This window comes from Malassezia sympodialis, genomic scaffold, assembly GCF_000349305.1.
Source record: "Malassezia sympodialis ATCC 42132 genomic scaffold, msy_sf_4, whole genome shotgun sequence".
NCBI lineage: Eukaryota > Fungi > Basidiomycota > Malasseziomycetes > Malasseziales > Malasseziaceae > Malassezia > Malassezia sympodialis.
Window position 1 is genome coordinate 245,427 of NW_017387802.1, and position 26,243 is coordinate 271,669.

The following is a 26,243-nucleotide window of genomic DNA, read 5'->3' on the forward strand; positions in this document are numbered from 1 at the left end:
TAACCACCAAGCACCGCCGCGCGCCCGCAGCGTCTTCGCGAGGGGCCATGGCCGCCAGCACGCCGCCTGCCGGGCCGGCGCATGGGTCGCCCGCGAGTGTCGAGGCTCTCGCTGCGGACATGTCGCGCATGCCTGAGGTGCTCCTCATGTGCCTCGTGCACGACAATGCGCGCCTGCGCGAGAGCTGGGAACAGCTTGTAGCGCAGACACTCGATCCCCTGTGCTGCGCCCTCGCACAGCTACAGAGCCATACGCGCCTGCTCGTCGGCGGCGTCGTGTACCGCCCTGAGCCGCACTCTGAGCTCATATCGCTCCTGCGCCCTGACGAGTCGCTCACGCGCGTTGCATTTGCGCCGGCGCCGCGCTTCTTGGAGGACGTGCGTCAGGTGCTGCGCACGACGCCCATGTACGGCCTCGCGCACCTCGAGGCGGCAGACGAGCCGGTGCGTGCGCCCAGCACGCTGGAGTGTGCGCTCGCTGATCCGCTCGCGGCAGCACTCGAGATGATCGATGCGCGACGCACACCACCGCCCATCGCGCCGTTCGCACGCAGCGTGCTCCGGACGCACCACTCGCCCGTCGTCGCATGCCATGTCGTGCACGTGCTTGCTCTCGATGCAGGCGAGGCCGCGACCACCAGCGGCAGCTGCCGTGGGCGCCTGGCCCCGTTCATACACACCCTGCCGCCCCTGCTGCATACCCAGACATGCCTCGATGCGTGCACGACGCAGGACCTCCTCGACCGCCTGGGCGAGCGCACCATCTCGCTCGCCACCGTGCTGGTTGGTGCACCAGGCAACGGCAGCGCGCGGCAGCGCGCCTCGCTCGCACACACGGCGCATGGCCTGCTGCGCAGCACGAAGCGTGCGGACGAGCCCGTGCCGATTGACGAACTGCTAGCGCCGCCATGGAAGGCGCCGGAGAATATACACATTGTGTTGACCAGCGCCGAGCTCGCACGCACGCTGCGCAAGCGCCCGCGGCGCACGGCAGCGTCCGAGTCGCCGTCCAAACGTGCGCGCGGCCCAGAGACACCGCCGATGGCGGCGCTCAAAATCGATCCGGCCCTGCTGAACAAGGTCATGCTGCTCCAGCAGCAGCAGGCTACCATGGTCAAGAACCTCTCGCGCTGGGCCGTCGCGTCGCAGGCAGTGGGCGCGTCAGGCACCATGCAGTCTCAGATGGTCGAGCAGTTCCGGCAGCGCCTCGCTGCGCAGCAGCATGCGATCAAGCAGCAGTCCGATCGTCTGCGCACAGGGAAGAGCACGGACCTGAATCTCCTCTGGCAGGCGCTCGTCACGATCGACAAGGAGGCCAAAGAGGCCGGTCTCCATCTCGGCGGACCGAGCTCACAAGGCGCGAGCGCACCGACGGAGCGCGCGCGCTCGCGCACGTCGGCCGCGCCTACTGCCGCCATGGCCCCGCCCGTGCGTGGCGCGCCTGGCGCCGCGCCGTCGCGCTCGACTGCCGTGTGGCAGGGCATCCTCAAGTGGTCTACGGGCGGGACGAGCCCCCAGTTTACCCTCTTGATCGCCATGTGCAGCTCCACAGTGCAGGCGCTGCTGGGACTGCCGTGGCCCAACGTACTTACGATCGGGGCGCTCGTCCCCGTACACCCGCCACTCCTGCAGCGCCTGATTGCCTCGCACCGCGTGCCGTGTGTGCTGTTGGCCGTGCGCCCCTTCCCGCCGACACTTGCCGTGCATGGCTCTGAAAACAATGAAGCCAACTACCAGGCCCTCTATTCGATGCTCCAGCAGCACCAGCGCGCAGCGTACGTGCCGCACGGTGAGCCGGGATGTGGTCTGCTCATCGTGACGCTGACGAGCACGCAGATGGGCTCTTCGAACACGCCGCAGGCACCGCGGCTTCTGGCCATGGTCTTCCGCACACCGATTCCTTTTTCGCAGCTTGGCGGTGCCCAAGTGGGCGCTGCCAGTGCGCCCAATACGCGCGGAATGATTTCGGTGCCGGCGGCGGCGGGCGCTGTGGACTCGTTCGTGCCACAGGCACCCCCGCCGTTGTCCGCGCCGATCTCCACGATGAATGGCTTGCTCGGCGCCGGCCCACCGGGCCTCTCGAATGGCGGCGCCGTGAACACTGGCATGCCGCTGATGCCCACATCGATGGACCCCGTGCAGCAGCTCTTGCATAGCACGTCGATGGCGTCGAGCTGGACACCTACTGCAACCGCATCCGCAGTCAGCACACCGGTCGCGCAGGGCATGGGCATGGATGTATGCACACCCGACCAGCTGCGGGCGCTAGGCCTGTAGCCCGAGATAGATACCCTTCGCTTTCACTCCACTTGCCTGCATGAGCTCGGCACCGTCGGAGTCGCGGCACGCGCGGCGCAGTCGCATGTCGCTCTTTGCAAGCGAGAGGTCGCTCAATGACCAAGTATGGAAAGGTTACGAGCGTATCGTGGGCTTCGACACGATGCCTGATGCGGAGGACTCGGTGAGCTGCAATGCGACGTACACGCTGCAAGTGAAGGCCAAGGGCTATGCACGCACCAAGCACACGCGCACGTTCATGTGCGCCGTCGACGCTACAGAGAGCAGGTGTGTCCGGCAGACTGACGCAGCGAACGCGCGCTCGAGTGGATCATGCACAACCTTGTGGACGATGGCGATGAGATCGTGGCAGTGCGTGTGCTCGACTGGGAGCAGGACCGTACGTGCAGGCTGCTTACACAGATGTCGATCAGGAAAAGGCACGCATTGGCGCCCGCAGTCTGCTTTCGTCGATCGTGGAGCTGAACGAGGCGTCAGATGCAGGCCGCAAGATCTCCGTCACGGTCGAGTTCCTGACAGGCCCCATCAAGCCAACGATCCTTGAGCTCGTGCGCATGTACCGCCCCCAGAGCCTGACGATCGGCACTCGCGGTAAGCAGGTATCGGCTCTTCAGAAGATGCTCGGTTCCACGCCGCTCGGCAACCTGAGCAAATCGCTCATCTGGCAGTCGCCCGTGCCTGTCATTATCGTGCGGCCTGAGGACCGGATCCAGAAGCATCTATTTAAGCGACTTGCAGACCCGCGGCGCCACGAGTACATGCATCTCGTTCAACATGACCAGCTGCCGCTCTCGCGCTCCCGCGACTAAGTAGCATCCACCCCCCTGGCACGACCCGTCCGACGAGGCCCCCGCTCCCCGCGACCTCCACAAGCTGCTGCGCCCGGCGACCACCACACATGGGCGAGCGTCTGGTCGTCGTGTCGAACCGGCTCCCGGTGACCATCCAGCAGGATGACTCAGTGCCTGGGGGATATGTGTTTCATCACTCGGCGGGGGGCCTCGTATCTGCCCTCAAGGGCATCAAGGCCACGATGGACTTTACGTGGATCGGGTGGCCCGGGCTCAGTGTGCCTCAGAACCGGGTAGCCTACATTGAAGAGACGCTCGCGACGCAGTACCGCTGCAAGCCTGTGTGGATCCCTGACGAGCTGGCAGAGCACCACTACAACGGGTTCTCCAACTCGATTCTGTGGCCGCTCTTCCACTACCACCCTGGCGAGATGAACTTTGACGAGGACAATTGGCGAGCCTACCGCGAGGCGAATCTGCGCTTTGCCGAGGTACTGTACACGGTTGTGCGCCCTGGAGACCGCGTATGGGTACAGGACTACCACTTGATGCTGCTGCCACTCATGCTCACGGCGATACTCGAGGCCGGCGACATTGACCGCCTCGTGCCTCCAGCGTGCTCGAACATCGAGGTGGGTAACGCCCCGATCCAGGACGAGCGCACATCCGGCTCGATGTTTGTGCGGCCGAATGCGCAGCGCGGCAGCCTGCGCCGCAGCGATATCCAGCTCGGCTTCTTCCTGCACACGCCGTTCCCCAGCAGCGAAGTGTACCGCATTCTGCCGGTGCGTCGCGAGATTTTGCTGGGTATCTTGTACTGCGACCTCGTCGGCTTCCACACCTACGACTACGTGCGCCACTTTCTCTCATCGTGCGCACGCATCCTCGGCCTGCCGACCTTCCCGAATGGCACCGACTTTGGCGGTCGCCGCGTCCAGGTCCGCACATACCCCATCGGCATTGACCCCATGAAGTTTGAGCTTACGCTGGCGTTGCCAAGCGTTCAGCAGCGCATAGGCACGCTCGAGCGCCGCTTTGCTGGCGTGAAGATCATTGTCGGTATCGACCGACTCGACTATATCAAGGGCATGCCGCAGAAGCTGCAGGGTATGGAGACGTTCCTCGAGGAGCATCCAGAGTGGATTGGCAAGGCCATGCTCGTGCAGATTGCTGTGCCTTCGCGTGAGGACGTCGAGGAGTACCAAAACCTGCGCTCCACCGTCAACGAGGCGGTCGGTCGCATCAACGGCCGCTTCGGCACGGTGGAGAGCATGCCGATCCACCTTCTGCACCGCTCCGTGGACTTTAATGAGCTGTGCGCCCTATACGCGGTGAGCGACGTGTGCCTCGTTACGAGCACGCGCGACGGTATGAACCTCGTCTCGTACGAGTACATCGCGTGCCAGCAGCAACGCAATGGTGTGATGATACTCTCCGAGTTTGCAGGCGCCGCGCAGTACGTATGCACCGCTCACACAGATCCCTCAATGGGTCCCTCATCGTCAACCCATGGGACCGCTTCGCTGTCGCGGATGCCATCCACACCGCCCTTACGATGGATGCCGAGACGCGCAAAGCTAACTCAGAGAAACTACTCCGATACGTCAAGAAGCACACTGCGACGTGGTGGGGGCACAGCTTCATCGAAGAGTACGTATGATCCACTCACCCAGTCTTGGGCTCGCCGGCACATCGGCTCCACCGACCGCATTTAAGCATGCCTGAACTATGTAGCTTTACTAGCGCACCCACACTGTGCCCCTTTCTCCTTGGTCTCTTCGGCGGGCGTTTTCAGCCGCATGCTCAGCGCATGCATGCCCAGGTCGTACTCCGCGCTCAGCAGGGCGTTGACCGCACGGTGGCGCGCAATTTGTGGCTTGCCAGCAAAAGCCTCCGAAACCATCTCGACGAAAAAGTCTGCATCAGCGATATGTACGCACGAGTTTCCCCGCTGCCACCACCCTGCGCGACCATCGCCGCGTGGTGGGCATGTTTAGACGAACTGAGGTGAGCCGATCTCTACGCACTCGTTGCGAATGAATAGATGCGACGGCGCAAAGTGCGCCGTCAGCTTGGATCGGATACTCTCCTCCACGGACATGGGGCTAGTACCAAATGGTCGAATCCCACTAGCACGAACCAGGCGCGGAAAGCTGCGTCGTGCCAGCGCCAGCACCATTCACCTGGATACGCAGGGCGCCAAAGACCAGAGGCCAAAGTCGACGTTTAGTCATCTAGCAGTCTACTTGGGCAGCGCGTACGCCTTGGCCTTGTCGACGCCCGCCAGGCCCTTATGTGCCTGGCCCAGCCCGAAGCGCTTGAGGCGGATCGACTGCACGGAAATAAAGCCAGACGTCTCCTCGGGTTCAAAGCCACCCAGCTCATCCATCGAGGAGAACTTTTCGTCGTACAACATTTCTTCGGAGCTGCGGCCCTCAATGACGACGTTGCCCTTGTACAGGCTCAGCTTGACCGTGCCATTCACCGTCAGCTGGCTAGGGGGGATGCAGCCACGGACATACTGGCTCTCAGGGCTAAAGAAGAAGCCGTAGTACAGGATTTCTGACAGCTTGGTCGTCACAATCTGATCACGAATGCGGCGCACCTCACGGTCGAGCGTGAGACCCTCGAGGTCAATGTGAGCGGCACGGAGGATCGTGGCACCGGGCGATTCGTAGCAGCCACGCGACTTGACGCCAATGAAACGGTTCTCCACGATGTCGACGCGGCCAATGCCGTGCTTGCGCGCGAGTGCATTCAGCTGCAGGAACAGGTCCACCGAGTCGGTGAACGACTGACCCGATGATGTGAGCGTCAGCTTGGTCGGAATACCCTTGGTAAAATCGAGAGTGATCTTCTCAGGCTCATTTGGCGCGTTCTGGGGCGACTGTGTCAACTTCCACATGTCCTCAGGCGGCGTCGTGTTGGGGTCCTCAAGAATACCCGCCTCGTACGAGATATGGAATAGATTCTCGTCAGTAGACCAAGGCTTCGCCTTGGTCTGCGCGACGGGGATTCCCTTCGAAGCCGCATACTCCAACAAGTCACTGCGGCCGGCAAAGCGCTGGTAGAACTTGGGAATCCGCCACGGCGCTATCACCTTGATATCGGGGTTCAGACCATAGAAAGCAAGCTCAAAGCGGACCTGGTCGTTTCCCTTGCCCGTGCATCCATGAGACACGTACGCACACTGCATTTTCGCGGCCGTCTCCATCATGCCGCGCGCAATGACTGGTCGGGCCAGCGACGTGCCCAGCAGGTACACGTCCTCGTAGATAGCATTCGCCTGGATGGCGGGGAAAATCAGCTCTTCCACAAATTCACGGCGCATGTCGTCAAGAATAAAGTCCTTGGCTCCGCACTTGAGCGCCTTCTCGCGCACGGCATCAAAGTCTTCCTCTTGACCGACATTAGCCATGTAGGCAATGACCTCATAACCTTCATCAATAAGCCAAGCAAGGATGGTAGATGTGTCTATCATGAGATATAGCATACATACCGAGACCACCTGAATAGGCAAGAAGCACGCGTTCTGTGTTCGACATGATGGAACGAAGATCAAATGCATCAGTGCGGGTGTTCCTATCTCTCGGCTCTGACCGGTGAGTCAGAACGTCACGTGCCCCTAAATTTTGGTCCTCCACACTACCACCTTTCCTCCGTGACCATGGGCAAGTCGGACCGACGCCGCGGACCGAAACGTGCAAAGCCGTCCGTTGAAGAACAAGTCGACACCACAGAGGACTACTCTCACGGCCAAGAGGCGTCATGGATACGTGATCATGACGCAAATGCGCCCTTCGGTCTGGTTCCAGCGCCTATGCAGTCGTACTTCAAAGAGGTGAATGCACAGCTCTCGCAGATGATGCAGGACGAAGATCCTGCTGAACAAAGCGAAGAAAGAAAAATGCTTCTTCAATCTGCACTGGATGAAATGAACAATAACGAGCTTATTCTAGCCACGGACCCCACGTGCTCGTTGGTCTTGGAAAATATGGCGTCCCAGCTGGATGAAAAGGCACTACGGATACTTCTCGACCGCATGACAGGAAGGTACGTGCGCCTATCTAACACTAGTTTCTGCACGCTTGCTTCTCACAGGTATGGGTCCCACGTGCTTCAATCCCTATTCACAGCATGTCAATGGATACTCAACACGGGCGTATGTTCCTTTCACTCACCACAGGCTACAGCCCCTCCTTCAAGCGATGCACACGGAGTTTTGCGCTCACTTCCTGCAATTATTTCTGACATGTACGAAGAGATGGAGTCATCCTTGCCAGATATGATGACAGATGCTTTTGCCAGCCACACGCTGCGCTCTTTAGTGGCTTTATTGGCAGGTGTACCTATGGGCGTGCTCGAGGATCTTCGATCGAAGAAAAGTGCTAAGTATCGCTCTAAGGAACGCCAAAAATCGATGGTGAATGACTCAGTCTGGAACACCTCGGCCCAGCGTGTAAATGTTCCGGAGACATTTTACGATACACTGTTCAAGCTCTACAATTACCTCCAGTCTCATTTAAATGAACAGCAGGTTCATGCTATGATGCCTGATGCTGTAGCAGCTCCTACTCTTAGCCTGCTTCTCCGTCTTGAAGATGGTCTTGCACGAGAGAATCGAAGCTTGGCTTCCCTTCCGAACTCACTCACGTCCTTGGTACTTGGTCAGGTTCAAGAACGAACGGACTTTATGGAAGCTTCGATTCGTGATGCTGTGGCCACGCATGTTCTCGAAACAGCATTGCAAGGTGCCTCCAACTCTTCTCTTATCCACTTCTGGGAAACGTACATCCAAGGACGAGTGGCTAAACTTGGCGGTCACCCTTGTGCCAATTATGTTGTGGCAACGATGATACGCATATTGCCCGCCGAGCGCGGTGCAACTTCATCTCCATTTGCGTTGGCTCTACAGGAGCTGAAACAAGCGGGAGACCAGCTGGTCAAAAATCAAATGCTGGGAGCGCTCCAAGCTGCTGTGGAGCGCAGTGTAGCTCTGGGAGACTATGCCAGCGATGTTCTTCAAGCAATTGCGTCGGCATTCCGCTTCCCATCGGATCCTTCCCAGGATGATATGGCTATATTTGTACCAATGATACTGAGCATGCACACTCGGAAAGCATACCTGCACAAGACGGAGGAAAATACATCTACATCTGCGACCAAGCGCAAACGCGGCGATCGTAGCAAAGATGAGTATTCCACTCAAGGAAGTATTCTCTTGCAGCGCATGCTCCGGCTACCGGCGCCACATCAGGAGTGGGTGTACCAGAGCTTAACGAGTGATCGTCTCACATCCTTTTGTCAATCGCCTAGTGCTGCACACGTGGTCATTGCAGCGTTGACTTCTTCCTCCGCATCGTATACACAGCGCCGTGCACTTTTGCGCTCACTTCTAGCTATATTGCCGGACCTGTGTGATGATACTTGGGGGAGCCGCGTCGCTGACACTTTTTGGTTGGCGGCTGATGGCTTTACCAAGGAGAAGATCGCGCAACTGGTGGTCCAACACGAAAAACGCTTACTAGCGTCGTCGTATGGGCGCTTCTTTGTCCGACGTCTGCGCCTAGGTGCCTACCGCAAGAACGTGGACGAATGGAAAGCCTGGGCTCAAACGGAAACATTGCTTTCGGCGCCGGAGCCTAAGGTGATGGCCGTAAACCCCTTCCTATTTTTGCGCGATTGTGCACCCTCTTCATCCAAGATACCACGCAAGCAAAGAAATGGGGGGCACGCTGAGCAAGAACTGGAGAACATTTTTTCCGTGATAGAATAACTATGTAGCATGCTTTAAGAAATTTTTGCCGCCTGGTCAGCGCACCTACTTAGAGAGTAGATGCAATTAAACGAGACAGCATCAATCTTCGTCCCAACGAGCGCCCGCGATCCCCAGGGGTGATGCATAAGCGCAAGGAGCGAGTGACTCTAAAGCCAGGACGTTTTATTCAATGACATTGGAAGAAAGATTTTGGCCGCTCGTGCAATTTTATCCGTTCCGCACTCTATCACGTGCTTTAATGTTTCGGTGCACGGACCCAAAGTCTCGATATAGATAGGTCTGCGGATGCGGTCCCCGCACCCTTGGAGCATCATGTATCCCCTCCGACCGAAGGGCTCGCGAAAGTTCCTCGCCGTACGTTCCATTAAAAGAGAAGTGTCGGAACTAGCAGACAATACACTACAAGAATCCTCCAAGGAAATTATCGTTAACAGCACGCCGTGGAATGCATCCTTGAGCAATTTGGACAGTGACTCTCGCGTCGAGATGTATGCATTGGTGAATGATCGGTACCCTGGTGCGCCTGGAACTGCTCTGGCAAAGGCCGAGGAAGCCGGCATCCGGTCTATGCAAGCCAAAAAGCGCGAGCAATCCCGTCGCAATGCTAAAAATGCGGAACTTGAACACATTGGCATCAAGAATCTACCGAGACGACGGCACAGTACGAGCCCATTTGCTACGAGTAGCAATGCTAGTACTGCAACCAACAGTGACTCAGAAGATAGGTCGTCGGGACCGATCCGTGCACCAAGTCGACACCGTCGCGTGCTATCGCGTGCCAGCTCTCCCTTGCCACTGTCGTCGAATGAGTCCGATACAAACCCACGGTGGTTGCCACATTTGCCGCATCTTGTGACAAATGCCCCCGTAAATCCTAGTCCTCTAGCCACGCATGCTATTGGTGCTGCTGATATGCGATAAGACCTATGTACGAATCAGATCTTCTGCGAAACAACAAGTACAACGATGGAATGATTCGCCGTTAGGCCATGGACCCTGGCGGAGAACGCCCAATTCGATGGCACGCGCAAATACATGCTCAACAATCCCAGTAAGTTCTGGGCCTGACTGTTGAAAGTCGGGTTGAGCATTAATTTCCAACAACCAAGTCCGTAAGGATGAGGGATCATGTATGTTACCACTGTTTTCACAGCCCACAAGAAGGTCTACACCAAAGATTTCGAACGAATTGGGCCACATTTGCCAGTGCACCGAACCTTCTCGTGCCACAGCTTCAAATACCTCGCCAATGGTCTTTACTGCACTGCGATGAATTTCATGGATATGAGCTTCCGTTAATGTTACCACTTCTTGTCCTGGAAAGCATGCGCGTTTTCCAAGAAGGTCTTGCCACGTAAATACATTCCCTTCCTCAGTCGTTGTACTTGAAGAGTGTCGCTTGCCATAACATGTATTGCTTAAATGACCACGCAGATCTGCCACTTCGTCATTTGGTTCAGTATAGGCGATGCTTGAAAACAATGCGAGCATGTCATCATGCAGATAGACCTGTAATCCACCTACGCAGATCACATACACGCGCAGATGGAACTTTCTTGGCGAACTGCTTGGATCGCATGGGGATACTAGCAACGGCTTAGAAATGTACTCTTGAATGACAAAGAACCGCAACTGGCTTGCAATGCCTTGCTCTGTATCTTCCATATCTTTGTTCTCGTCGTCTGAATCTTCAAGTTCTTCAAAAATGCGCACGAGCTCCTGCACAGATGAAAATATCCGAATTCCGTTGGCCTGATCTGCCATACCAGGTTTCAAGATAAACCAAGACTTCTTTTCTGAAGATTCGTTACGCTCTAGTTCTTCGCGCAGGTCATATAAATCGTCGGCAAGCATTTCGTCCAGCTCATCCGCAAATTGGATGTCCAACATCCAAGTCTTCGGAACTTTGGGCACATGGTTCGGGTGCTTTACGTGGAAAGAATGGATAGCATTAGCTAGGTAATGCTTCCTAATTAATGCCTTGCGAATCACATAGCTACTGCAAATGGACGATGAGCCCATAAGAGCTTCGAATGGCAGACAGTCATAATCTGCGATATAGGCATCCATTTCTTTATGTGAGGTATCTGAATCGACAGTATGATGGCTCTCATCATCTACAATACTCCATTCAGCTCCTAAAACTTGTTTAGCGGCGTTTAATGCTGCTTTATGCGTGTACGGTGCCCCTGGGAAGCTCACCCACACTCGTGGCATGGTAGAAGGTGGAGGGCTGCCGAAAAGGTACACGCCTCCAGTTCAAGATACCGTTGGTCGGCGCTCAAGCATGGCGCGTGCTTTGCGCCACAACATGGTCTCCGTGTTCATTGAGGAAGTACCCGATGGGGAATCTCTATCTCGTATGTACTTCTATGTTGATACTTAGTCACATCAATTCAGCCATCAGATATCCTTGAGCGAGATGACCCTAGCTCTCTCTTGTATTTGCTAAACTCCGCAGGCGACGAGACAGAGGAAGATGAACTTGATCAGTTACTCGAAGATGAAATGTTTGCGTCAGCTATGGGGCAACGTATCCTTGCTATATCTGGGCACGAAGTCGACGATGGTCTCTTACATTTGCAGCAACTTTTAATAGGAGGATCGGACGACTCGATGTTGCGCGACTTCCGGCAGCAATACCCGCAGCGATTCTCTCTCTATCGCCATCGAGGTCGCACATATATTCTTCCTCGACTAAGAGACTGGGAAATTGGCCCAGATTCGTCACTCTCTTCGACAACGTACCATATCCTCCCCGGTGGTTACGTCACAGTTGCCGAAGATCACCTGGTTGATGATGTCGAAGACGGCGAGGAAGACACGGATGAGGGAGCCGTTCTTATGGAAATCGAAGAAGATGAAGACGAGGACAATTTTGATGACTGTCCTTCTTTGGACGATGACGACTATATGGACTGGCTTGGTGTACAATTGCTGAATCGGAAACGTGGTGCCCCATTGTGGGTGATTGATGATGTGCACGAACGTTCCGCTGGAAGTGATCTGGATTATTCTCTTATTGAAGCTAGTGAGTATTTCCTGTCGAGTGTTGAACATGCTAACTGATAGGCGAATCGGTTGGGTCGCCCTTTTGGACGATAGACGAATCCCCCGTCGAACTGACATTGGGAACTTCGCCCAACGGCCGACCAAAGAAGAGCGTTAAAGTCAGCGAGAGATAGCTATTAGAATACTGGTACTGGCTCTGGTCTCTTCGCCTAAACTTCTCTGTTGAGGGAAGGGCAGCATGGCTTGTGCGCTTACCACGTGGTTGGAATTTCTATGTACTCTGGGATCCCCCCAAACTACGGCGTCTCTCGCCGGCGGTGACGTGCCCGCGATGCAGTCCCCCGTTAGCCATACGAGTATACACAGACGGGATCGTCTTTCTGTACCAGATGTTGTTCCCAGTTTCTCAACTGATCAGTCTCAGGAAGAATGGGAAAATGCGTCGATGTTTTTGGTTGAGCAGGATATGGCAGCCCATAATCAACTCTTTAGTCCTACGCCGGAGATGCCCGACAACATTGGGCAATGTTTTTCTTTCTATGATGATAATAAGGTGCGCAACCACATTGACTCGCCTGTGGACATCGAATCGCATTCGTGTCCAGAAAGTTATGCCAAAGATATTCATGCGTTAGACACAAGTAGTTTGCCCATTACTGTGTCCCCCGCTGAATCTGCACTACAGCTAAGCAGACGTCTTTATCAATATACCAAGCAGCACCAAGAGTATGAAGGCCAGACAGCACGTATGTTGTCTGCCAATGGCACCCCATTCTTGCAAGAAGCTCTCACCTGTTACTTGGAACGCTTTCACTTCGAAAAATACCCTATCGACATGGCACTGCGTCAGTTTTTATCTTTGGAGCATTTGCCTTTAGAATCTCAACAAGTGGATCGCGTACTCGTCGCATTTTCGCACAGGTATCATATGTGTAACCCGGACATACTCGATGAAGAAAATGTATATTTGTTGGTATACTCGCTGCTGCTGCTACACACGGATGCATTTCACAAGAGTGTTCGCCCTCGCATTTCTAAAGCAGAATTTGTGAGTATGACTGAAGCAAGCCGGGTGCACCATGCAATTTTGGAATATTTGTATGACAACACGTCACTCGTTGAATTTGCCTACATGCGAAACAACCCTTCGCTGCCTTTCACTCGAGACCAGGACACACTCTATAAGCTTTTATCTCACGGCAATATATTATATTTGCAACAAGACCCTAAAACTGTTCAAGATCGTATCCAAATGCCGTTTTGTTTCGCAGGAATACGGACATCGCCGCGAGCGCTTCACAACCAAATCATGAATGCTCCTTTGTTAGAATTTCGTCCCAGGGTCAGTTTTGCGAAAAAATGGGCCATGTCGCAGTATAATCCGGATATGGTGCCTTTACTAGCTCGTCCCATTGGTGCTGGTGTTGTCAAGCGCTGTGATTCTTCCGAAGGAGATAAGCGAAGCCTTGGCACAAAGTGGAAACCTTGGGGCATGATTATAACGGGCTCCGCTCTACTCTGGTGTAAGAATCCAGATGACGTGATACCATTCGAATCATTCATTCTATCACCCCATCCGATCAACGTCCGAGTGGACGAGGTCACACCACTATGTCATGCTCTTTGTGTGTATAATGCGGCGCAGAAGGATAAAATTGTTCGTTTGCGTGTGAATGGGCGGTGGTATTTGATTCAAGTTCAAGACGAACAAGTGGAAGACTGGGTGGATCGAATCAACTACATTGCTAGTCTCGGGAGTTGTGCTCTAGTATGGGACGATGCTTTGATGATACCTCCAGGCGTTACAGTTCAGATGCGACCTATGTCTATCACTGTATTGGGTCCATTGAGAACAGGTGCTCAGCCTGGGAATGAGCCACAACCGCGTCATATGTATATGGAGTGCATGAAAGCGACTTCCCTGGCACTCGCGCAATCTGTTCTCTCCATCAGTTTGTATTTGGCATCCCATCGACAGCGATACCAGACCTTGGCAGAAGAACATCAGCGCCAAGTCCAGACCATCATGCACATGGGCCTTTTGACCCCCCTTCAGCGCTCAACGCGGGACAATCTCATGAATTCCAGCACGGTCCTTTCGCAATCTTTGCGAAGAACACAGATTGAGCTGACATTCTTATCCTGTCGCATTCATTTCCTACAAGCCGAGCAAAATGTCTTACACGAGCGACTTCAACAAGAAGGTTTAGATATATATACCCCTGTATAATAGTACATTTTATACCTCGTGTCGAATTCTCTTCACGGTACGAGGTGGTGGCAAAAGAGCCAGCACTGCCTCTGGCATACATGTCTTCAGCTCCGCATCAGATACGTGGAGTCCATGAACACTGGCAAGATGCCGTCGTACGTCATAAAGCCTAGCAAACTTTCGTGAACATGGCTCTAGTTCTTGTACTTCGCTTGAGGCCTGCCCGCTAAGCATCGGCCATGGGCACGGAAGCACACGCTCTCGGCGAGCTCGTTTGCGAGACGAGCCTATTAGGCTTGAGAGGTGTGGATGTGAATCTGAATCTGAATGTGCCAACGTCTCGGCTTCAGACGAATTTGATCGATCATGAAGTTGCTGGTGTCGCTCAAGCAGGTGTTTGTAGCCAAATCTCTTCCCGCACACCTCACACAAGAAGGGTTTAAATCCTTCATGGACGCGTGATATATGAACTTTTAAAGCATACTGAGTCTGGAAGACCTTGTCACAACCGTTCCATGGACATTGTTCCTCCGACGATGAATACATTGCATGCGTTTTGTGATGTCGCTTTAGGTTCTCGCGATTCGCAAATACTTTCCCGCATTGGTGACAAGTAGGTGGATGATAAAGGCGCATATGCCGCTGCAAATGCGTCCACGTTGAGAATGACCAGGCCTGGAGAGCCTCATCTATCGTATAGGGTGGATGGCCCGCCGGCGGGGCGGACAAGTGCGGTAAGACGCATTGATACCTTCCCTTCTCATGCACACGCATATGATGCTGTCTCTTAGAATACGTCGCAAATCTTTTATCGCAACCCTCGTGCTCGCAAGCATATGGGAGCTCCCCTGATATAAAGTCAGCGTGGGCATCCCGCACATGTTGTCGCAGATGTTTACGTTTGGAAAAGATACGACAGCATCCTCCATGTGTACATTTGTAGAGTCCGGAAAGTGAATTATTGCCCAGCATTTCATGCGCATCTGTTGCAGAGATAGAGGGGATCCCATCCTGGAAGGGCGTGTGACACGAAACAATATGCCGACGAAGATGTTGACTGGTCCAAAACCGCTTTCCACAATCTGAATGAGTGCACTCAAAAGGCTTCTCTGATTCTTCCATATGTGAGCGCATGTGAGCAGCTAAATGAGTAGCACGCATGTATGTGGCGCTACATCCTGGATGAGAGCATGCAAAAGGGCGCTTCGAAGTCTTAGTGTCCAACAACGTACCTCACCGGTATGTGTACGTTGGTGCTCAAGTAAGCGCGATTCTTTCGCATAAATCTTCCCACATCCATCTATCGTGCACACATATGATGAAGGACGCGTTAAAACATGTTCCGCCGCCGGGCCGGGTGCGTGCATGTCATACTGACCGTCGCTAAAACGTTGCGATCCTCCCCTACATCTCAGAGATGGTTCTCGTCACGTGAACGATCAAGTCGGCCTACGTCGTCTACCAGCCAGCCTTAGCTTTGGCAAAAGCTACGGGAATGAAGTTGGCTTGAATCTGCTTGCCACCAAAGAAACGACCTTCCAAGCTTTTCCGCGCCGAATGGGCTTGATTTTCATCGGCAAAGCATACATAAACTTCGCCATCGGCGCTGTCCTTGTCGACATACACGAGGCGCACGTCGCCATGACGGGCGCATTCATCGCGCACATCTTCCCGAAGGTCCGCAGCCCAATTCGGATCAGTTTCTTCAGCAGGGTTAAACATATACTTGAGTAATATGGCCGACGACACAGCCTCAGGAATCGAAGAGGGTCGAGCCTGTTTCTCTGAGTCAGTTCTCGCAAGCTTTTCCATAAGCGCAAACCTTTTATCGGTTTGACGCATGGTATCGCGAGAATATTCTTTTTGTGAATCAGTAGAGCCGGAGATATCGGTACCACCACCCCGAACGCCGGCCAGTCCGACCTTCATAGCGCGACCTGCAAGCTCGAAACCATTAAGTTGTTCAATAGCTTGCTGTGCTTCCTCGGGTCGTCGGAATTGAACGAATGCGAATCCTTTGTTTTTGCCAGTTATGTAGTTGAAGTTGACTTCGACATCGTCAATTTGACCGAAGGGCTCAAACACAGCGCGCACATGGGGTGCGGCAATATCAAAGTGCAGATTTCCCACATACAAACGCGCGTCTGGGTTGGCTGAAGCAGGTGGACCACCGGGAATAGCATGTGCTGGCGGCAGGATTGGGCCTGTCGGAGCAGACATGGATACAGGCGCGGGCATTGATGGCCCAGCTGATCGGGGAGGTTCATACAGCTGCACAGAGTAGTTTTTCGCCGCCGCTTCCGCGCGCTGGACGACGATGGGCGCACCAAACATGCGCTTACCTGTAAGTTCCACGGCCTTAGGGACTAGATCTTCACGAGCCAATTCCACATATCCAATACCTTTCGTCAGACCTGTCTTAGGATCCACTTCAACCCGCACATCTAGCACAGTATCTTGTCCCAAATACTCCTCGAAAAATTCGCCCAGGTCACGTTGAGCCACATGCGAGTCCAGCTCGCTGCAGAATACTGAACGTTGTTCATATTCGGGCTGTGAAGTACCAGAGCCATGGCGAGACCATGGAGGACTGCGGCTACGACGGCGCGGATAGCTTCCCCCTGTAGAGTCATTGCGTCGACCACTGCCACCACGGCGACGGTACGGTGGGGGTGTGTCATCATAAGGCTGGCGGGTGAAATCGCGCGACGAATCCTCACGCCAACGAGAACGGTCATCAACATGACCGATATCCCCACCGCGACGTCGTGAGGTGCGTCTTTCATCATACGCAGATCCAGCATGTTCGTGAGGAAAAGGGTCGTCGCGTGCCTCACGACGACGCGAGTCCACTGCACGACGCCGGAGCTCTTCTTGTAAGTACCGCTCACGCTCAGTTGGATCCATGGCAGCCGGGTTGTTGTCAGACGTTAACGACTTTCGCAGAGCCTCCTCCCTATCTGCGTACATTGAGATGGAGGGAAAAAGATCTAATTGCTTGGCCGAAGCAACGAAGCAAGAACGCTGCGGGCACAAAATGCACGTGATAAAAAGTGGACACGACGGGATTTGAACCCGCGACCTACCGCTATCTTCATAATGCAAAGCGGACGTGGTAACCACTCCACCACGCGCCCAATCATGGAAATTTAAGTGTATTTGCTCTCTTTATCCCAAAGTTCACGAACTATTTGGATCGCCAGAACTACTTATGTGTCCCTCCAGCCGCGTACTATCTTCGGCCGGTGCAGGTACAACGCAGCAGAACGTTTGGGAATCCATCAAAACAAGGGTTAGACCATCAGGCGACCATGTGAGGTGTTGTGCCGAGAAAGGATCATTGGGAATTGCCACAGCTTCCGCCAATTGGTGCGCGTGATCGCCTGAGTTGGCCTGCGCCGTCCAAATGAACACGGCTTGTTGACCGGTTGCGACAGCCAAGCTCGCCTTGTGTCCTGGTTTCCATGATGTGCAAACAATAGGATGAGTGAATACAAGCATGGCATGAGGACGCATATAAGCATCAATACCGCGTTCCATCCAGCCCACAAATTCATGGATAAATAGAACTGTGGGCAAATTCTGGTTGATACATGCTAAAAGTGTACCATCTTGGTTCCACTGCATCCAGCTAATCCCGTTCTGAAAGGGGGTCGGCGCATCCTCGGTGCGAATCGTTGGGACGTCAATAGGGAACGTGGAGGGCTCCATCGGAACAATACCTTGGCCTCGAGTCGCCTCGAACCAGCGATGCGGCTCAAGCCATACCTGAGGAGCTTCGCCCATAGAGCGTAATCCAGAGACACTGAGGTCGAGTGAATACATCAACGACCAGTCTGCGTGGTGTAGAATATGTATTTGTTCATCGAATCCTCCCAGGACAAGGAATTCACTGGAAGGATGCCATACGACCTGCCGAATACCCAAGCCACCCCCTGCGACGCGATGCGGTAGTGTACCGGTATTGTATGATGGTTTTGGTATACGCATAGAAGGCCGAACAGTGACGCGACGCGCTCGGCCTGTTGAGGTACAAGAAGTTAAGGCTTGTTGGACGTCGGCCTTAGACATTGGGGTCTCAGTATGAGGGACGCCCCATTCATTTAAGGTGAATGTAGCCAGATGGGTACCAGAGAGCGTGTGAATTGACAGTTTGTATTCTAGAGCCATGTCCCAGACAGCAAGCAGATTGCCATCAGGACTCCATACAACGCCAGCAACAGCATTGGTAGGCAAAGGAATCGTCTGTTGGGATATAAAAACAACAGGATTGTCTAGGGTAGGTGCATCAAGGGAAGCAGGTCGAAATACAATGAGGCGGTCCTGCTCCCTCTCCCGTTGAGCAAGAATGAAAAGTTCCGGCCAGTTACTATTGGTATAGACTGAGTAAGTGTGTTATACACGCACCATGAGGAAGAGTGGCACGAGGTAGAATCGTAAATGCTTGGTCAGAAAGCGAATAGATGATAGCGCTCCCTTCAAAACCGGAAAACTGAATGAAAGATGGAATGCGTTTCAAAGGGAGCCAAGCAGCATGAACAAGGCCTTGGACGCCAGCTACGACACGCGCAACCCAACCTAGATTGTCGTCTGACCCATCAGTGACAGCGGTATCTGGATCAAGCGGTAAAACATAAGATACGCCCTCACGTGTACTATCCTCTTTGCTCTTTTTGCTGGCTAGAAGAAAAAGGCCGTCACCGGACCATGACAAGCTGTCTAGCGACGCGTCCAAGTCCCAGGAACGCACGACCTGCATGGTGCCTGTCACACGCACCATCACTTGACGCCTATCTTTTCCATTGATGTATGCGAGAAAGGTCGATCCAGGCGAGAATAGCACACTATCCCATAAAGCATGGGCATATGTGGATGTGAAATCCATCCGATCTGCACGACGCGCCTAAGTTGATGGAGTGGGCCTATCTCCACTTGCCCCAACAAATGCAAGTCATCTGACTTTGGACAACGTGTCCCCCACACGTGCACTATGGCGCCGTGTGTGTTAGTAAGCGGGCCCTTGGGTGCGTGCACAATCATCGGCTACTAGGTACCTCGCGGCTAGACGAGCCACCTCAGTGATTGCTCTGGGTCTTTTTTCATCGTAACTCTTGTCGACACTGTCCAGGGAGCCAGTCATGATAGGGGTTCAGGTTGATCCGATCCTGGACGCTGTGTCTTACCCATATCCTATCGATCGCAAGCGACGCAAGTTGCGTGTGGCGATTGTGACGGGTACGTCTGGTTCGACTCACATTAGAAAACTTTCTTCCGAAAATCGATGGTGTCACGCGAACACTCGGAAGGTTACTGGAGCACATGCATAACGAGGGCCACGAGGCTATCGTTATGGGTCCTGATACGGGCTTGAAGGAGTATCTAGGCCATCCAGTGGTCGGCACGTTTGGAATCCCGATTATCGTGTATCCCGGTCTAAAGCTCAACTTTGCTCGACTGCGTTTCATCCGTCGTCTGCAGCAGTTCCGTCCAGATGTGGTGCATTTTGTTGATCCCATTTGGCTCGGTGCACAGATGATCCCGCTATGCAAGCTCTACCTGCCTAATGTGCCGCGTGTTTCATCTTATCATACCAATCTTCCCACTTACGCATCACTGTTTGGATGCGGCTTTCTGGAACCTGGCATGTGGAACTTGATTCGCATGCTTCATAACCAATGTGATATGGTGTTATGCCCCAGTGAAAGCACTCGTCGAATGTTGCGGATGCGTGGGTTTGAGAACGTCGAGATTTGGGGGCGTGGTGTTGATATTGACATCTTTACGCCTACAGCTCGTGATGAGAATTTGCGCGAGAGCTGGGGCTGCAAGCCCAAGTCACAGGCACTCCTTAATGCGCTCCATGACCAGGCCATTTCGTCTCTGGAGCGCAATAAGGGACTGTCGCCTGAGGATGCCTTTATTCGCACCCCAGATACAATTCCTATGTCGGAGTTTAGCCCGCCGCCAGCATACGAGAGTGTGTGCGATGTGCCGCCGCTACCTGGCACGGCCTTTGCACTTCCACCCGCGTTGCTGGAGGAACCCGTCAGCCAGCCTGTGCCTACGGCATCGAGTGCTGTGGACAGTGACAGCAAGGCAGTGGTGCTGTTCGTGGGCCGTATCAGCTGGGAAAAGAACATTCGTCTCCTAGTGGAAGCGTTCCACTTGCTGCCTCAGAGCGTCAAAAACAATGCCAAGCTAGTGATTGTGGGTGATGGTCCTGCCCGAGCGGAGCTCACGCGCCTGTGCCAAAAGTATGGCTTAGATGCCTCTTTTATGGGCCATCAAAAGGGCAAGCGACTTGCATCCATGTACGCCAGCAGCAGTATTTTTGCCTTCCCATCCTTTACTGAGACGTTCGGTCAGGTGGTTCTGGAAGCTTTGGCTTCAGGTCTGCCAGTCGTTGGTCTTCATGCGGAAGGCACCTCCGATCTCGTTTGCCATGGCACAACCGGCTTGCTCCTCGATACACACCGCGCTGTGAGCGGGGGCAACGTTCAACCAGCCCCTGTTTTGGATTCCTCAGTAATGGCACCACAGCGTCAAAACTCGCTGAGGGAACGCCTTGGTGAGTCGGTTGTGCAAGGCGAACAGATGTCGCTCTCGAGCTCTAGTGAGCGTGCTGTTCCTGTGGCTGCCTCCGGCAATCTGAAGCCGGGCCTTCCTTCTCCGATGCCGTCTGTGAAAGAATTTGCATCAATTATGAGCCCTAGCACGCGCTCATTCCAACAGTGTGCGCAAGCTTACAGTATCCTGTTGGAGCGCCTCATTCGCGACCGCACGCTGCGGGCGACAATGGGCCAACGCGCTCAGGAATACGCCTCGAATAAGACGTGGTGGGATGCTATGGAAGCACCCGTGCGGGGCTACGAACAAGTGATTACCAAGGCGGGTCAGACGAACCTCACCGACGCAGAATTGGAGGCGTTGCGGAATGCGCAGCGCCGGATTGCACCTCTCTCTGGGCCATACATCACAGGGCTAGTTGTGTTGTATCTTGCTCTTTTTATTGTTCTGTGGACATATCTCCTGTAGTTAGTACTTCATGTTATGGTACGGATATGAACAAAGCGGTCAGGTCTAACTGCGAGGACCCTTGACTCGAGCAAACACATCCAAGGCACTGGGCTCTTTGGGCGGCGCAGGCGGCGCTTGTTCCTGGCGGCGCCTGGCCTTCTCGCGCTGGTACTTTTCACGCAACGCAATTGTATTGGCATCCACCACGTTCTGGCGTTTCTTGCGCAAGTATTTCTTCATCGCACTATTGCGACCCCGGGCCTTGTTTTTCTCCTTCTTAGCACCCTTTGCTGCCGTTGCAGGCGTCGCATCGTCGTTTTCGTCCTCCTCCACAAGTGGGGAGGCTTCCTCATCTAGAGCACCATCAAGTTTGAGGCGCTGTGCTCGAGACAGGCGCGAATAAGGTGTGCCATCGGCAGCCCTGGGTACCGAGTTGGGGTGAGAAATAGAAGCGGCAACTGTCTGTGCATCGCGCGATGCACGTGTATCAAGCTGGCCCATCGAGTCAGGATTGAGAGTGATCATATCCGGCTGGATCTTGTCCAGCAAGCTGTGAACTTCGCGTTCGCGGCGCCGATTCTTCGTCTCGTACGGGTCGGCCTCACTCGTGTCAAAGTTAGGTTCACCTGCGCCGGGAACCAGCAAGCTCGAGAAGCCATTGGCATGACCCACTCCCAGCACATCTTCAAATGGACAGAAACGAAGTTGCAGAGGTGCGCACTGTGGTATGCCATGAGTCAAATACGGCCCAGGAGGGGCGTTCCCCAACTCAGCCTCAGTATTGTACAAGCTTATATGATTGCCCCAAGCCACACCCAGCAGACCTCGCTGGGAATACTGGACATCAGAGGCAGCGCGTCGCGATACCCACTCACGGCGTGGACCGCGGCCTAGCATACGCGTGTCCCACACTTTGATCGTACCATCAAGGCCGCTAGTAGCCATCTCTCGCCCGTTTCGATGGGCATCCACAGAAAGACCCATCACAGGACCATGATGGGCCAACATTTTCAAGGCGGGCGTAGACAAGTTGGGCGTCCACATGGTCACCGTACCATTTGCATGCCCCAGGTTGATTACAGCAGTCAGTGGATTTTGTGCCATAGTGGCGCACGAGCCCAGGCCTGTCCGGTGCGACGCAACCATTACGCCTGTCGAGGTATCTTGATACTTCAGGTATCCTGGTTTACCAATGGTAGCCAGTAAGAAATGATACGGCAAAAACTCCATTCGCTGCACTTCAATATGGTCCTTAAGACGATGGATTTCGATGCCGTTCTGGTCATAAATGTAAGTATACTTTTTCTGAGCCGCTGCAAAAAAAGTATTATCATGTAGCCAGCGCACATCACGGACGGTCTCACGCACTTGAATCTCACAAGAGAGTTTACCGCTTTGCCAATCAAAGGCAGCCAGGTGCCCTTTGCGTCCACCCAGAAGTAAGTGGCGGCCATTGCGCGTGTAGTCGCAACGGTAAGGTCCGAGGCTAGGTGTGCCCTTACCACCAAGTTTCAATTCAAACGACTTGCGGGCAGTGTCAACACCCACCTCGTCCTGAATTTGAGCCTGCGTTACGCGAGCAGTGCGCTCCATATCATTTTCTGTTTCAATCATACCAGCATCTTCACCCGACACGCCACCATGCAGGTACTCACTCGCAAGCTTTGCATGCCTTTCCGCGCGCTTGCGAGAGATATATTGCCGCGATAATTCTGATCGTAGCTTTTTGTCCTTAATTTTGGACAACGATTTAGGAGGACGCATACCCAACGTGTCAGTAGGTGTTGATTGTTGCAATGAAATAGGGATTCGCGTTGAGCGCGCTATACTTTCAGACTGGCGCTGAAGCGCCTCGTCTGAATGTTTGCTAGGCCGCTGACGATTCGACATTGTGGCGGCTTGAAAGCGAAGTTCAACGCTATTGTGGAGCGTAAAAAAAGTACTGACTCCGCTTCCATCCATCCGGACGCAGGCTGAAAAAAAATGACCGAGACCCGATTCGAACGGATAACCTTCTGGAGACTCCACTGAGGAAGTATTGCATTCCACATGCTGGAATCAGACGCGCTACCGTTGCGCCACTCAGCCAGTCTAAATCTTATGGTTTTTCATTTTGGTCTTTGAGCCAAAAATCTGTACAATGAATATGCGCCAACAGCGGCTGTATGTACGTGACAGTAAACATTGCATAGTGATTAAACATTTGTGGGAGAAACGCTAAGGAGATACGGACTCCCGTCTTCCAAACGGTAGCTACGTAAAATTATAAAAAATGACCGAGACCCGATTCGAACGGATAACCTTCTGGAGACTCCACTGAGGAAGTATTGCATTCCACATGCTGGAATCAGACGCGCTACCGTTGCGCCACTCAGCCAATCTGGTACGCATGCAAAAAAATTGGTGAGATAAATACAGCGTAGCGACTTGAGTAGAACCTTGCTAGATTGCAAATGATATTTCTTTTGGGTTCGTCTTGCGATGAGGACTACAGTTAAGTGTTATAGTTTGAATAGTAGTCATATTGACTGAAAAACTTTTTTGCGTCCTTTGTTTCTTCCTGTGAAGCATGTCCAGCACGACCTCTCTTTACGCCTCGCTCGAATTCGTACCGCTGGCGCACTACACGATCTTCACGCAACCAGGCAAGTGCAAGAGGGAGTAAGGAGAGGAACTCCATAGATAGCGAACCTGACGCAATGTCATTTCTGAATGACTCGGGAAGACTCTCAAGGGTCCATGCGGGTGCAGCACTGTGGAGACGTAAGGGCCAAGGCAAAGGCATGGGTGTAGTAGTGCGACCCAGTTGCATGTGTACCAAACAAGTAGGGAAGTTGTGAATTCCATCAAAAATATGAGTGGCATCTGAATAATGTGAGTTATGGTATACGCACAGACAATTGTAGCGCCCCTTTTCTCGCTTTCTTCGCGGAGAAAGTCAAGCAGGTCGCAGCGCACTTGGACATCAAGATCGACAGTTACCTCGTCAAGTAGGAGTAGTTTCCATGGTTCCATCAAGCCCATACATAGCTGTACACGTCGTCGCTCACCATCACTGATCATGTGCATACGCCAAGACAAATCCACATCCAGTAAATCAAGCAGATGGTCGCGCCTCTCGCTGAAGCGGAAGCCACCCACAGAATTGAGAAAATCACTCACAGTAATGTCACTTCGAACGACTGGATTCATAGCCCATTCAGTCCCAAGATATGTAATACCACGAGGTGGTGCATGGAATACGTCCTGACCAAAGACAAGAATGTTGGCTTCGCACAGACGTTTCCCGGCGAGAAGACGAAGTAGGGTGCTTTTCCCAGCGCCATTAGCGCCAATCAACAAACAGCGTGCACCAGGCTCAAGTACGAGGTCACAACCTTCTAGGGCTGGAGTTTGGGCACCCGTAAACCCATAATGCAAATTATGCACTTCCACCGCAGGAGTGGATGCCATATGGGAAGGTGATCAGAGCGTTGCGCGCACGTGCACGACAATGGGAGGAGGTATACCGTGAGCCATTCGTTTCAATACATCTATGAAAGGATTGGAAAAAGGCCAATGCGGTGACCCAAAGATTGAAAAGGGAGCTCTATGACAGATGCTGCAAGGCCTTGTTTTCTTGCTGTTCTAGTTGTTGTTGATGCAAGAAACTGCGCCGCTTATTTTTGGCCATCTCCCTTTTCAATGCAGGGCCGTCGAGCGGCTTGAGGAGCTCGAACGCACATAGCAAATCATCCGACACACTCATAACAGCACCGAAATTGTCGAATTCGCCACAGTAGTTCGGTGCGCTAAATATCGTAACCAATGTACGCTCGTTCCAAAACTCATAGCCATCTTCCACGACCATGTGAGCCCGACAAATTAAGTCGAAGTCATATTGTGCCAAAAACTGCTGGATCACAACCTTGCCAAAACAATAACTGACACCGCGTTCGTTGTCTTCCCAGTCGAGAGCCGTATCACTAGGATCGCTCCAAAGTAAATCATTCAAAAGACCGTAGTCAGGGACACCTGTGGGCCGCTCAATCCGGCGAATGTCATCCATATTTGAAAGAGAAGGTGACAAACCACCATGGACGCAGAAAATTTTCGATGCCACGATGGCAGCGATCGGCAGCGTGTTGAATACATCAATGAAAGATTTCCAAACCTTAATATTCAGGCGGCGTTTGCATTCGTCGTAAAATCCATATACACGCGTGACGTTTGCACATTCATGGTTACCGCGGAGCAGAAAGAAGTTTTCAGGATATTTGATTTTGTAACAAAGAAGCAACAAAATGGTCTCAAGTGATTGCTTCCCGCGATCGACATAGTCCCCTAGGAACAAATAGTTTGCCGCCGGAGGAAAACCACACATGTCGAAAAGGCGCAGCAAGTCCTGATATTGTCCGTGCGTGTCGCCCACAATTTTCACAGGAGGGCTCAGCTCAATGAGTGTCGGCTGACTGAGAAATACCTCCCGGGACGCTTGACACACGGCCATGATCTCGGGTATTTTAAGCGCTGGCTTCGGCACCTTAGTGGAATATCCTGCTTCGATGAGACGACTAATCATATCATCAATGTCAAATGTCTTCACGCCGTCAGCATTTGTCACACTCGTAGATAACGGTGATGTGCTGGGTAGAGCATGGGGGGCTGGTGATCCTGAATACCAGCTCCCTTTATGCTGATGCCCATCTGGTGATACGGAAAGATGAGTGTGCCGCGCATGGGTGGCACTAATAGGTTGCGAGGCAGACATCTGAGCTTTTGCAGATGTCGCCACCTTGCGTTCAGGGGTCTCCAACATAGGAGCCATGTGATCCAAGTTGGAGGTATTCACCTCAGGTAAAGATGCGTCATCACCAATGGGGACCTCTCCGCTCATGGCTGACACAGACAAAGACGTTTCAACCCCATCGTCTTCATCTGGACTGCGACCTTTTCCCCGGCGTGATACACCACTCACCATTCGCCCAAAAGAGCGAAGCATGGTTGATACAGAAGGGTATAGTAAGAAAGCTTAAGAGCACGACAATGACCTAGCCGTGGTACGCAACAAGTCGCCGTGCCACGTCTGTGCAAAACGAGACGACAGGCCTGGGGCAGCGCGGCCACATCGGCACGTTCCGTATGTGTGGAGCCAA

The 26,243-nt window shown here is 53.5% G+C and overlaps 10 protein-coding genes and 1 pseudogene across 11 annotated transcripts; 5 read left to right on the plus strand and 6 right to left on the minus strand.

Moving 5' to 3' along the window:
- Window positions 1–47: 47 nt before the first annotated feature.
- On the plus strand, window positions 48–2,276 carry MSY001_0957 (uncharacterized protein; the record flags this gene model as incomplete). The annotated part of the gene is made up of 1 exon (XM_018886058.1): window positions 48–2,276. The coding sequence occupies one exon, from the start codon at window positions 48–50 to the stop codon at window positions 2,274–2,276; it is 2,229 nt and encodes a 742-aa protein (XP_018739570.1).
- Window positions 2,277–2,316: 40 nt separating this feature from the next.
- Window positions 2,317–3,106, plus strand: MSY001_0958 (uncharacterized protein; the record flags this gene model as incomplete). Its single annotated transcript, XM_018886059.1, has 3 exons — window positions 2,317–2,564; window positions 2,588–2,676; window positions 2,700–3,106. 3 exons carry the CDS (start codon window positions 2,317–2,319, stop codon window positions 3,104–3,106), a joined length of 744 nt encoding a protein of 247 aa, XP_018739571.1.
- Window positions 3,107–3,195: 89 nt separating this feature from the next.
- Window positions 3,196–4,748, plus strand: MSY001_0959 (uncharacterized protein; the record flags this gene model as incomplete). Its single annotated transcript, XM_018886061.1, has 2 exons — window positions 3,196–4,544; window positions 4,568–4,748. The coding sequence occupies 2 exons, from the start codon at window positions 3,196–3,198 to the stop codon at window positions 4,746–4,748; spliced, it is 1,530 nt and encodes a 509-aa protein (XP_018739572.1).
- Window positions 4,749–5,330: 582 nt separating this feature from the next.
- Window positions 5,331–6,569, minus strand: MSY001_0960 (uncharacterized protein; the record flags this gene model as incomplete). Its single annotated transcript, XM_018886062.1, has 1 exon — window positions 5,331–6,569. The coding sequence occupies one exon, from the start codon at window positions 6,567–6,569 to the stop codon at window positions 5,331–5,333; it is 1,239 nt and encodes a 412-aa protein (XP_018739573.1).
- Window positions 6,570–6,755: 186 nt separating this feature from the next.
- On the plus strand, window positions 6,756–8,864 carry MSY001_0961 (uncharacterized protein; the record flags this gene model as incomplete). The annotated part of the gene is made up of 3 exons (XM_018886063.1): window positions 6,756–7,141; window positions 7,225–7,250; window positions 7,351–8,864. 3 exons carry the CDS (start codon window positions 6,756–6,758, stop codon window positions 8,862–8,864), a joined length of 1,926 nt encoding a protein of 641 aa, XP_018739574.1.
- A 1,421-nt stretch (window positions 8,865–10,285) lies between these two features.
- On the minus strand, window positions 10,286–10,937 carry MSY001_0962 (uncharacterized protein; the record flags this gene model as incomplete). Its single annotated transcript, XM_018886064.1, has 2 exons — window positions 10,286–10,309; window positions 10,392–10,937. 2 exons carry the CDS (start codon window positions 10,935–10,937, stop codon window positions 10,286–10,288), a joined length of 570 nt encoding a protein of 189 aa, XP_018739575.1.
- A 3,181-nt stretch (window positions 10,938–14,118) lies between these two features.
- MSY001_0963 (uncharacterized protein) lies at window positions 14,119–15,458 on the minus strand (the record flags this gene model as incomplete). The annotated part of the gene is made up of 2 exons (XM_018886065.1): window positions 14,119–15,303; window positions 15,324–15,458. The coding sequence occupies 2 exons, from the start codon at window positions 15,456–15,458 to the stop codon at window positions 14,119–14,121; spliced, it is 1,320 nt and encodes a 439-aa protein (XP_018739576.1).
- Window positions 15,459–15,549: 91 nt separating this feature from the next.
- On the minus strand, window positions 15,550–16,664 carry MSY001_0964 (uncharacterized protein; the record flags this gene model as incomplete). Its single annotated transcript, XM_018886066.1, has 2 exons — window positions 15,550–16,608; window positions 16,656–16,664. 2 exons carry the CDS (start codon window positions 16,662–16,664, stop codon window positions 15,550–15,552), a joined length of 1,068 nt encoding a protein of 355 aa, XP_018739577.1.
- A 679-nt stretch (window positions 16,665–17,343) lies between these two features.
- Window positions 17,344–18,976, minus strand: MSY001_0965 (annotated as a pseudogene). Its single transcript has 2 exons — window positions 18,499–18,976; window positions 17,344–18,473 (listed from the first exon to the last, which is right to left on the minus strand). Coding segments are annotated over exons 1-2 (1,608 nt in total).
- A 434-nt stretch (window positions 18,977–19,410) lies between these two features.
- MSY001_0966 (uncharacterized protein) lies at window positions 19,411–21,126 on the plus strand (the record flags this gene model as incomplete). Its single annotated transcript, XM_018886067.1, has 1 exon — window positions 19,411–21,126. The coding sequence occupies one exon, from the start codon at window positions 19,411–19,413 to the stop codon at window positions 21,124–21,126; it is 1,716 nt and encodes a 571-aa protein (XP_018739578.1).
- Window positions 21,127–21,171: 45 nt separating this feature from the next.
- On the minus strand, window positions 21,172–22,998 carry MSY001_0967 (uncharacterized protein; the record flags this gene model as incomplete). The annotated part of the gene is made up of 1 exon (XM_018886068.1): window positions 21,172–22,998. One exon carries the CDS (start codon window positions 22,996–22,998, stop codon window positions 21,172–21,174), a length of 1,827 nt encoding a protein of 608 aa, XP_018739579.1.
- Window positions 22,999–26,243: the final 3,245 nt, after the last annotated feature.